Raw genomic sequence first — 13,109 nt, forward strand, 5'->3', positions numbered from 1 at the left:
ACCTTGAAAGTAGGGTCAATAATAACTAAAGGATTGTGTGGAGGGACCAAGCCAAACACCTCTAAGCCCACGCGAGTGGCATCATAGCTGTATCATGCATGTAGAGGGGTACCCTTAGAGGCTACTCCTCGGAGTTCAAACAAGTGAAATTTTACTAAAATTTTAAGTTCATGGTCAATGTACATTGGTCGGCTGTTTATCGTCATAGCACTAATGTGTAAGCGTACACTGTCGATGCAAGTATAGTAGACAGATATGAGTCTGTCGGATATCGGTCGCACGAGGATGGGTGTAATAAATGTCTATCAATGTCTGTGTAATAAATAGATAAATTGAGATAAATTGTGAGAATATGTGTCGAAGTAATAACTTGAAAACAACAAGATAAAATATGATAATAATAAACTAGGATCCCCAACCTAAATATTCAATAGAATACTAAGTGCTCACAAGGTATAAAAGGATAGGTGATTGTCGGTGCATTAAATTACAATGAATATCTTACCAAACTTAACTTCTATATTTAATCAAAGACTTGCACATTAACCCCACCTTCCGATACTGGCAATAGGACATTATTAAGAACACGTGGATTAAATTCCTCTAATCCTTAAGCAACTTTCGTTGTCATACTTGTTAGCTTGAATTGTCACTGCACCTTCTAGTGTCAGTGATCGCAATAACACTTCCATGCTAAAAAAATTCAAACCCAAAGATTAAATAGTAGAAGCAAGATTGAATAAAATAACATTTAATCCAAAAATCATTTCTACTTCCATACTAACATGAAATAGAAAGTAATCACCAGTGTTTAGAAAAGAAAAATAAAAGAAACAAATGGAGAATACTATTCCTAGACAACTCGACTTGAATCTCTCTATTCTCTCTTGTGTTGTACTCAGGGCTCCTCGTCAGAAGCTAGTCGACATCCCTTTCACGTCGGTTCACCCATCGGAGCTTAAGCCACAATAGCCGAAAGCTTCAAAGGATAGGTTGAAGAAGATGATAATCCAAAAGCTCTCCCTTTTTTTTCTTTTGATGTGAATATTTATATTTTTCCCAAATAGCCCAGGTGTCCTTTCATCAGAGTCATGTTGCCTCTGTATGTACAAGTTACTTGTACTAAATTGGACAACTCACACATTTTTGTTCCTATCCAGGCAGTTGTCAGGTGTGGTGACAATTCTGGGCGCAATCTAAATACTCATACAACGACATCAGTACCAAAATATGACCAAATTAAAGGTAGATAAATTAAGATCCACTGAGTCATAAAATGTAAATTACTGAACTGAAAATACAAAAATATGTGCTAAAGATAACTAACTTAGTTTTCATCGGCTATCAATATGGTTGCACAATATTTCTTCTTCTTCCTCTTTTCTCCTCATTCTTGCACTTTTTGTCTTTGAAGCTCTTTCTCTTCTTTTCTTTGGGTTTTGCATGGTCCTCGGATCGCTCCTCAAGTTCTGGCTCTGCCTCGGTATCATCAGCTGCTTCTTGTGTAGGAGGGGTCACATTGAGTGGTATGGTATAGACTACTATAGCTAATGAATTGTGGTGCTCCTCACTTGTTACCTCTGTAGCTTCTGTCTGTATAGCTCCATCTCGCTCCTGATTATCAAAAGTTGTACCCACAAACTCAGATGCATTGACAATATCCTCAATAAATTCTTTCTCAGCAGTTTCTATCTTAGTATTTTCTTCTTCGGCCTTCAACATGGACGTTTTCCTCTTCCACAACAACTTCCTCCTCAATAGCAGATGCCTTTTGACCATCAATGAAGTCACCCCCGACCAGGTTATCAATATATCGCATGCACTCGTCAACATCCCTTGAGCCTTCTTCTTTCTCAAAATCAGATACGTGCACAATGGAAGGGGATTTCACCGATCTGTCTCAGTCCACTAGGTTATCTTCCTCAGAGGAGGGTTCATACTCTCGGATAATCGGTGGGAACACTGGAAGTTTTGGGAGTGGGGTTTGGCTTAACTGAAGTAATGTGGTGACAATAGAGTTGTTAAAGGCCTTGGTATAAGCATAGAACAAATTTTGTGATCTGTCAATATCCTCTATTATAGCAACAAGCCTGATCTGCTTATTGTTGATGAAATTGGTCAACTTCTTGATATCCTTTATTTTACGTGATGTCTCTGCAATCAAGTTTGTTCCATTACTTTCTACTTTGGTTTTTCTATTCCTTGTCTTCTGGTCTTTGCCTCCTTCATTGTCGATGTATCTTTACCACGAGTCATTTTTTAAATGAACGCTTCATTGATCGAGCCCTTATTTTTTAAGATCTCTTCATTATCACTAGGCACGATCCATTTTTGTTGGCACAGTAGCATCAACAACACCAAGAAAACCAAAATTCCATTTTACCTTACGGCGCAGTCAACAATTTCCTGGTGGAGTATTGCGCCAACATCAATCTTTCTGCCCTTAACAATAAAATGTATGAGACACATTCTATCGAGGTTGACTGTGGTGCTGTGAGTGGATGGCAGTAACCTGCAGTTGACAAAATGAAACCAGATTTGGCTTTGCAGTGTTAGGAAGCAGCGGTGCATTGTATAATTCTTTTGATGTGAACCCGTCCACAATACTCCTTGGGCACATAAATCCGTCACTAATAGGTCCCTTTTGTCGTCTGTGATATCCTCAATAAACTCGGAGTGTTTGTCAGCATCCACCTTAGTGTTGTACAGCTCATTGATTTTTGTAGCATCACATGGGATTAAACCTTTTCGAACAAAAATAAACTCCAACTCATGGCCATAAAGGTTAGCGTAAAAATCACGTACCAATGAAGGAGAATAGGTTCTAAGATGCGTGCAGAAAGTTTCCCACTTTAACTTAGAGACCAAGTCTTGCTGTTGCGAAAGGAGAATGCCTTGTTCTTGGTAGAAGTTTCGTCTTAAGATGTTGTTTTGAAATCGGTCTTTGGTCACTTTTGTTAAAAAAATCACTGACTCTTTTTGCTCCGTTGGTCTGGAGGATTCCGACTCATGAACTGCAGTTGCAGAGGATGAGTGTTCTTCAATAGGCTTGGTGGGTTTCTTCACATATCCTTTTTTTGTCATATTTTGCTTGTTTTGTGGAGTGAAGATGACTTAAAAGTGTAAAGGTACGAACTTGGGGAAGAGAAACTGAATAAAAATTATTGCTTGGGTGTTTTACAGTTGACGTAGTGAATAGGGGTTTATAGTGAGTGAAAGAAGAAGATGGAAAGACGTGATTTTCTATAAGGAAATAAAGTTGACGGAAATAATTACGTCCAATGAGAATTGCTCTCTCTTAGACAGATCAGATGGGTAGGTGACTTTTAATCAAACGGTGGGATCTCAATTTCCTAAGCTGTCCTCATTTTTGCTGAGTCAGAAACGATAGTAGAATAGTACGAACTGCGTTGACAATAAATTCTAAGTGCATTGACAATGGTACCTAATTATTCTGCATAAATAAAAATAAAAATAATAAAACAATCTTGAACAAAAGCAAAAATAAAACAAAATTACCTAGTATTAAATTGTAGAGAAAAAATTCAAATTAAAATTGTTCAACGAATTTAATGGTCTTTGCCTTCTTTTGATCAATATTTCTATCATAATGTTTCAATCGTTGACCATTCACTTTGAATTGGTGTCTATCATTTAAATCTCTGATTGTCATGAGGAAATACTTCAACAACTTTTAAAGGTCTAGACCAATGTAAACACAATTTACTCGGGTGCAGTTTCAGTTTAGAATTGAATAATAAAACTTGTTGACCCGCTATAAATTGTCGCTGCAAAATAATTCTCTCATGTCATCGTTTGGTATTTTCCTTGTAAACTGTAACATTTGCATAGGCATTTTGCCTAATCTCCTCTAGTTCAGTGATATCCAACAACCTTTTCTTTCCAGTAGCTTCATAGTCTATGTTCACTTGCTTAATTACCCATATTGCTTTGTGTTCCATTTCAACTGGCAAGTGACATGCTATCCTAAAAACCAATTGATACGACGACATCCCTAATGGATTTTTGTATGCTATCTGCAATGCCCGTAAGGTGTCATCCAGTCTGGAAGACCAATCTTTTCTCGAAGGATTCACAACCTTCTCAAGTATGGTATTAATTTTTCGATTTGACACATTGGCTTGCCCATTAGTTTGCAGATGATAAGTATTAGCCATTCTATGCTTGACTCCATATCTTTTCAGTGTGGCTGCCACTTGGTTGCAATTAAAGTGTGTGCCCTGATCACTAATCAATGCCCTTGGTGTGCCAAAGCGAGTGAGTATATGCTTGTGAAAAAAATTTAAGCACTGTCTTTACATCATCCTTTAGGACTGCAATAGCTTCAACCCACTTCGAGGCGTAGTCAACAACTAATAATATATAAAGATATCCAAATGAAATTGGAAATGGTCCCATGAAATCCATACCTAAAACATCAAACAATTCATTACGTCGGGATATAGAGCCTGTATGCTGACAGCTGTCACATTGATTCACAAAATTATGGGCGTATTTGAATAATGAAGGCCAGTAGAATTCTAATTGGAGAACCTTAGCAACAGTTCACATGCCACCGAAATGATCTCTATAATGAGCATCATGACAGTGTTTCAAGATTGAAAACATCTCCTCTTCCGGAACACAATGCTGAATAATGTCATCATTGCATACCTTGAAAAAATACGGTTCATTCTAATGATACTTCAGTACTTTACGAAGAAATCTTTCTTTTTTATGGCCGGTGACACCCAATGGGAGTTTTCCACACACTAGATAATTAACCAAATCGGCATATCGAGGGGTTGCATCTACAAAAAATAACTTTTCATTTGGGAATGCATCGACAATTTGAAGCATGTTTTCATCTTCGTTGCCAACTTTCAATCGAGACAAATGATCTGCAACTTGATTCTTTAAACCCTTGCGGTCTTTTATCTCGACGTCGAATTCTTGCAACAGTAAGATCCAACGTATCAATCTCGGTTTTGCATCATTCTTCCAAAAATATATCTCAACGCCGAGTGATCAGTAAATACAGTAAGCTTTGCACCTACAAGATAAGAACGAAACTTGTCAAAAGCAAATACTACAACCAATAATTCTTTCTCTGTAGTGGTACAGTTGATTTGAGCCACAAAAGATTACTTGAAAATTAATTTAAGTTCTTTGAATTATTATTTAATTAATTAAATAATTGAATTTAAAAGATAGAATTAAATTAATTCATCATTATGGATTTGTTGAATAAGAAAACTAAATGTATTTTCATCATAGATTCTATTACGTAAAAGTTGTTATGACTTTAACTAAGTAGAATTGAGTTGAGAACATTATTTAATTGAGAAATTAATTTAGTTTAGTTAAATAAATAAATAAATAAAATTTTGGAAAATAAAAATAAAGATTGGGTTGGATAAATTATAGTTGTTGGATAAAAAACTCCAAGAAACACGTATAATTGGATCAAATACATGAAAAGCTCAATAAGGCCATGTGATGTACAAATGGCAAAAACCCTAGTATATTGAATAAGGGTGTTATAGCCCCTAGAACTTCTACTTAGAGTAGAAGTTGTATTTTCTATTAAAATTTATTTAATCAAGTCTTATTCGAACATAACTCTTATATTTATTCTCTATAAATAGAAACTATGTGTTAAGCAGTTTACAGCACTTAACATACTTCGTTATTCTGTCAAAAAGTAGTGAAAATTTATTTTAATGAATAAATTCTATTTTATGGGGAAAAACATAGTTTCTAATTATAGAGAAAATCTACTTTCCTACTCAAAGTAAATAAAATTTTTCATTCTATGACTTATTTCGTGTTTTGATTGAGCTCACTCTCGAGGTAATTCTGATTTGAGGATAGTGGAGAAGGTTATTCAATTGAAAATTGGGATTAACTTCAAGTTTGCCTCGTATAAAGCACATACCTCAAAATTAGGTGATTCAAAAACTATTTCGAAGAAAACTCAAAGATCTACAGTTTAGGTACAAGAATCGCCCAAAAAGATTATCAAAAGATCTTAGAAAGTTAAGTTGAACTAAACCTCACAAAACCCTATGAGATTGGTTTTCAATTCTCACATAAATTCAACCTTTGCTTTCAACCGATCAAATTTTCTCCACTATTCTCTAACTCACAGATTGCACAATGTGTGTGCATCGTTCCAAATAGAAACACAAGTATTGCATCATTTCAAAGGTGCATAACCTTTTGTATTAGGTTTCCATCTTTCTTTAGATGACTATCCTAAGAGGATAAAAGAAAGCAAGTATATGAGAAAGGTCTCATACGCATCTGCAGTAGGAAGCCTTACATATGCTATGCTTTGCACATGTCTAGACATTGACAAGTAATTAAACACATACTAAAGTATTTACCTAACACCATGGATATATAAAAGTTGACTTCTACAGGTGTAGGGATTCAAGGAAATCAACATCAAGCTATATTTTTGTCCTAAGCGGCGGAGCCATAGTGTGAAAAAGTATCAAGCAGACTTGTATTGATGGCTCCACTATGGAGGTCAAATATGTAATTGTTTCGTAAGCTACTAAAAAATAGAATGGCTTTAAAAGTTCTTAATGATAGAAAAACATGGTGGGTGTGCGCGATACAATTTTAAATTTTTGCATGCATCTAGGATCAAATCGGATAATTAAGAACAATAGAACATTAATAATCTTTTACTTGGTTGTGTCTAATTTGTTTTGACAAGTTGGAGAAGTTGATTTGCGATTGAACTTGAACTTCCTATAAAAGAAGCGCAGTCATTTATGGAAACAAGCATATCTCAGGCTATAGACATCGAATAAGGTGATACAAAAATTGTTTTGAAGAGAACTTAAGGTCTGTTTGTTTTGCTAAAAATGGCTTCTAGAAAATGATTTCTGAAAAATGACTTACTTTCCTGGAAAATTTAATATTTTCTGGTGTTTGGATGAATCTGTGTAAAATATTTTCTGTTGTTCGACAGATTTCTTAAAATATTTCATAAAAGTTGTTTTCAATGAAACAAACATACATTTGAGATTTTCTTATATTTTCATTATTTAATCGATTTTATTTTATATCTATAAAATTATATTTTACATTGTTTTTGCATATATTAAAATATTTTGTTAAATTGATTCATTACATCATTTTTTCGTTACATGACTACCAAGTAAGTATTTTTTTATTTAAAATGTGACATTAACAAAATTAAAAAAATTGACAATGTCAATAATTGGACTTGATTTTAAATCTAAAAATAGAGGACTAAATTCTTGAAAATAAAAGTACAGAGACTAAATTACAAATTTGTGAAGAGTATATAAACTTATGACATATTTTAACCTTTATACTACAAAATATTTATTATTAATATATTTATAATTTTAATAAATATTTGTTATTAAAATATTAATATTGAATATTTTCAATAATATGTGAAGAATATTATTTAAAATTATCATTTTAAAATTTATTATTAAAATAAAATTGAAATATTAAATAATTTATTAAAATGATAAATTATATTAATTATATTAATTATTTATTATATGACTAAATATAAAAAATTAAATATGCAAGTTTAATAATATTGAAAAATATAATATTTTATATTAATATTTTAAATATTTTTAAAATAAAAATAAAATTTATTATTAATATGATACTATTAAATTTGATTTAAGTTAATTTTTATATAAAATAAAATTACCTATAGAAGAGCTTTTTTCCGGAAAAAGACTTATGCTTTTCAAAAGTGTAAGTCATTTTACAAGAAAAGGGGCTTATCTTACGTTGACCTGCAAGTCATTTTCTATTGACCAAGCTGTTTTCTATGATACAAACACAGGAAAATGTAGAAAACATTTTTCATAAAATATTTGACATGTAAACAAAGCGACCTTTAAAGATATATGATTTACAAGAATCGCCCAAAAAGGTGGTTAAAAGGTCTCAAAAAGTCAAGTCAAATTTGATATTGCAGAATCTTATGAGATTGTTTTTGGATTCTCATGTAACTTCAATATTTACTTTCAACCGGTCGACTCTTCTCCATGATTCTCTAACTCATAGATCACATGATGTGTGAGAATTGTTCCAAAAACAAACACAAGTATTGGATCGGAACTCTGTAAAGAAAAAAATATTATTAATCAAACTCGTTTTTTTTTTTCAAATAAGTGAATTGATAGTTAAGAAATTTTAGTTCTAATCAATTTGCGAATTTTCAAAAATCTTTTTCTTCAGCCAATTTGAGATATTTATAAAGAGCTTATTAGAGTTCTATTTAGCACTGAGCAACAAACTAAGTCCCAAAAGGCCTTCTAATGTTATCTCCTTACTTGCTTGGGCAACAAGGCTTCTTTCCACAAGTGGTCAGCCACCTATTGTCCCTTCTTGGGTTACTTTAAGGCGCACAGATGCATTTTTGACTCTTAATTAATTTTAGTTATCAAACAAAAATTAATTACCCAATTAGTAATTTACGTAAGTCATATTTGAATCTTGTTAAAATCATGATTACTTCATCATATTAAAATTAATGTGTAACTTTACTTAATTTTATTCCATTCCAAATACTTAGATAGCATGATCTCTTAATTTACCTTCACTTTGGTTTCATCATTTAATCCAATAAAATATATATATTTGAAGTGACTAAATTGATCTCAGATCAATCTAATCATTAAACCGAGAAACCAACTATTACTCCAATGAACAAATTTAGTGACCCATTTCTCCTTGCTCAATCATTTACAAGTCTATACAAGTATTCATGTTAAATTCAATCCATTAAAGAGTTGTTTTGAGCTAGTGGAGAGACTAATTAAACATATATAATTAGGGTTTAAATAATTTGTAATTAATTTTTGACTCTTCGCCTATTAATCACAAATTATTTAGTCACGGAGTCATTCCACTAAAGTGTCATGATTGAACTCCCTATTATATATCATTACGAAAGCTAAAAATTTCAAGCTTTAGTCTAATGACATTGTCATTTGTATGTTGCCCTCATAGGATATCAATGATTCCTTTAGGTTAAATTCGTTCAACTAATTCAATTTATTTTATCTTATGATCATCATTGTATCTTTCGCAATGAAAATGATCATTACTCATACTAGTAACAGTAAAATAATTTATCTTAGACAAATGACCCCTAGTTAGGTTCCATTTTCATAATTCATACAATTCCAATGAGAGGTTATCATTTACTCTTGATTCAAGCTATGCATTCCACTATTGTAAGTGTTTCCATGTCATGCACAATTTATGTACGCAACATACCAAATTTTAGCCCTACTACTATGAAAGCATAGGTTTTTAATATATCAAAGCACATGAGTTACACGCACATGGTTATTCACTCACTTAGGATTTAGGTAAGTCACACCATGAACGCCACAAGTGAACAAATCCATAAATGGATCTAAGATTAATTCAATTTGGGTCATGTCTAATGTATTGTTAGTCCAAAAAATCACATGTATGTCTCTATCTTTAAGAGTCAATGTTACTTTGATGGCTAAGATAAGTTATCTCTTCAATCAGACGTAGAGATGACATAATAGTCCCCTATTATTTCAATCATTTAATCAATCTAATTCTATTGACTATGGACAATTTAAATTACCTACTAATATAAGTTGTCTTCTCATATTACAATCCTTCTATATAATACAACTTATATCGCTTAAACTTTAGGTAACCAATGAGTCAATAGTTGTTATTTATTTTGTTTTTCTTGCAAAAAGCATTGACAATAATAAAACATAGAGATAATGAATAACATTTGTTTATTTTCACGATTAATCAATTTGGTCATTTTAGTAAATTATCAAATATGATGAAATTATTGTATCAAGGGATAAAAAACCTAACACTTAATAGATCATGAGGTAATTCCTAGTATGGAAAAAAATATTATTTTGTATTACGATAACAGTGTAATAATAACTAATACTAAGAAAACTAGAAATCAAATTTGTGAGATTATAATTGCAAACTTCCTAAAAATTATAATTCAAATTTATAAGATTGAATATTTTCGGTTTTGGATTTCCCTTGGAGAAAGTTGACTTCCCTCATAGGAAAGCCTCTTTTTTTATTTTGTGTCTGGTTCTTTAAATAGTTCCAACTATCTAAGCATCTGAGGGTTTGAGAATAGCAAAGACAATCATTTGGTTGAAAGCCAGAAGGATTTAGATGCTAGATCCAAGATTCAAAGAATCTCCTTAGTTGAAAATGTAATTACTAATTTTGGTGAATTTTATTATTATAGATGTCACAACCAAGGTTTGGTTTTATGAAGAATTTTAAAATTTTGCTATGCAGCAAAACTATTTTTCTTAACCTATTTTCCAGAAACAAAAAATTTCTTTAGGGTCTTTTTGAAAAGATGAATAAAGAAATGATTAAGCATTTATGAATTTAGATGGAATTAGGAATTTTAGCTTTTAATTTAATTTTTGTTTTATTTAGATCTTTATAATTAGGTATTTCATATATTTTGGTTAATTTGTAATTAGTTAGTTACTTGCGTTATTTTTAATTGGGTTATCCTTGGTTTAATTATTGGGTTGGGCTATTGAGATTGGTTAATGTGTATTTATTATATATACTATAAAATATACATATATCTTAAATAATTTAGACAGTCGGGTCGGTTTGGAAATTCAAAAATTAATCACTGATTGAAATACCTAACAGAATTGAATCCACAATAGAAAAAAATTGAATAAACCAAAATTAACTAAACCGCTTTGCTTAATTTAGTTTGTTGAAACCAAAAAATGCTCCTTTCTAACTCAATGAAACTAATAATGGAAATCATGATAAAGAAACTCAAGGTGTAGATATGGATGAAATGTTGCGTACTACATCTAATGAGGAGTTATCAACATGAAATGGTGGTTATAATGGTGATGATCTTGGTGGTAATAGTGAAGGTGCATTCCCAAATGAACCTAAGCATGAGTATTCTAGCCATTTTCATGAAAACCAAGGCATGAGTGGACATGTCAAGGTTTGTTTAAAATAAATGATTCTATTAATTCACAAAATAAAAAAGGTCGAGATGATAGAACACATGGGAAGATGAGAGTACACTTTCATTTTTCAATTATGTCCATCATCACGTAGTTTGACTTACAAATGAGAATGAAAGTAGTGAGCATCATATGAGAGTTTTCATTTTTACCAACCAAATGCATTGTATTCACCTTACTTTGGACAAAATCTAAGTTATGGACCTTTTTCTTACCATTTACAACATGCATCTTGCCAATGATATATCTTATGGTTTTATCTCTCTGCATTTTGCATATAATATGATATGTCTCTACATTTTCACATGAAAGGGGAAGTTATCTAAATTGAATGAATGATGAAAATAGAAAGGCTCTATGTTGGAAAAATACTACTACAAAATAAAATCGTTAGCACTGACTGGAAAATAAACCAACCATAAATAAAAGAAAGAATCATTGCATTGTGGAAAAACCACTGTCTTAGAAGAAAATTTGCCTTGATCGGTGTAATCGTGTAGTGGACATTGCCCTCCAAGGTTAACACATAACTTAAATATTCGTACACTCGAATAAGGCAAGTGGAACATAATTGGTATTACTCTTCTCTGAGGAATCAGGAAATAAGATAAAAATAAAGCTTTAAAATTGGTTGGAAAAACTTGGCCAAAAAAATCACACTAGGTTCAATTCTTAGGAAAGGTTGGATAGGTCACAAGTAGTCCCGCTTAAAATCTAATCTTCTAGGCAAAATTTCCTCTAATGTAATTTTAGTAAGATGCCAAAGTTTTAGAGAAAAGAAAGATGAGAGAATCAAGAAGAATGAGAAAAGTTCTAATTTTGTTGCTTGTTAAAAAGAGGATAAATGACCTCCTATTTATAGGATTCTCAAAGGGCAAAGTGGTCCAAAAAATTCAAGGCCCATATTGCAGCAGTCAGATTCCAACGGTCAAATTCTAATGACCATATTGTAACTGTTAGATTCCAACAACCATATTGTAACAATCAGATTTTTGCATTACCAACATTTCCCCACTAATGCAAAAGAATTGGAAATTTTTGTAAGCATGAAAAAAGATAAAATGTGAGAAGAGCAACAGCGAAATTAGTCACTTAAGCACTAGTATCTTGTGGATTTGAACTAGTACATAGCAAAATGAGTGATTCTTCTCTTTAATAAGTGAACGAATCTTGAAATTGTTAAGATAGAGGTTAACTCATGAAGCACGACTAATCTCAGATCCAATTTGTGTTCTACGATAGATTAACAAGTTTTAGCCAATACACCCCGGAATGTTGGTAAGTGCATTAGAAAGACTGCCTAATGTCTTTCATAAAAGGTGGCTAGTCCTTCACACTTATGTAGGTGATTTCTTTAAGTCTATCTCAATATTCTTAGGGCTATGAAATCATTAAGAGCATTTATTAAGCTCATCCTCTGAAATTTAAAATTGGTGAATTCATCACGTCTATCTCAATAGGACCACCCAAACTCTAGGATATGAACTCATTAAGAGTATTAAACTCAACCTTACATGTTGATGAATTCATCAAGTATATCTCAATAGGACCACTCAAATCCTAGGATATGACTTCATTAAGAGTGAGAACTCAATCTTATACATGTACATCATTTTCCATACGGATAGGTAGAATGTACACTATGAGTCTTTCCATGGTTTCATTTAACCACATTGAACTTAGAGAACTAAGTTGGGTATCTACCATAAATTCCTCAACCATTGGGCTTAAGACCCATCCCTCTCGAGAATCATTTTCCTACTTAACCTTTTAGTTAGTGGATCATCTAGGTCCCTTTCAAACCTCACATACTTCAAAGAAAGTAGCCCATTCTCATATAAAAGAATCTTTGCAAGTAAATTTCTAAGTCACTCGACCTTTTTCTCGGCTCAATCAAGAGTTATAAACTCCGATTCCATCGCGAAGTAAGTAATACACGTTTTTTTTAGAAAACTTCCAAGAAGTGGTTGCTCCACCCAAAGTAAAGACATACCAGCTTGTAAAGCTAACTTTTTTCAGTTACCCAGTTTGTATCACAACATCCCTCTAAGACTA

The 13,109-nt window shown here is 32.3% G+C and overlaps 1 protein-coding gene across 1 annotated transcript; it reads right to left on the reverse strand.

Moving 5' to 3' along the window:
• Positions 1–3,809: 3,809 nt before the first annotated feature.
• Positions 3,810–4,178, reverse strand: LOC105781402 (uncharacterized). Its single transcript, XM_012605943.1, has one exon. The coding sequence runs from the start codon at positions 4,176–4,178 to the stop codon at positions 3,810–3,812; it is 369 nt and encodes a 122-aa protein (XP_012461397.1).
• Positions 4,179–13,109: the final 8,931 nt, after the last annotated feature.

The sequence above is a fragment of the Gossypium raimondii genome, chromosome 13, assembly GCF_025698545.1.
Source record: "Gossypium raimondii isolate GPD5lz chromosome 13, ASM2569854v1, whole genome shotgun sequence".
Classification (NCBI taxonomy): domain Eukaryota; kingdom Viridiplantae; phylum Streptophyta; class Magnoliopsida; order Malvales; family Malvaceae; genus Gossypium; species Gossypium raimondii.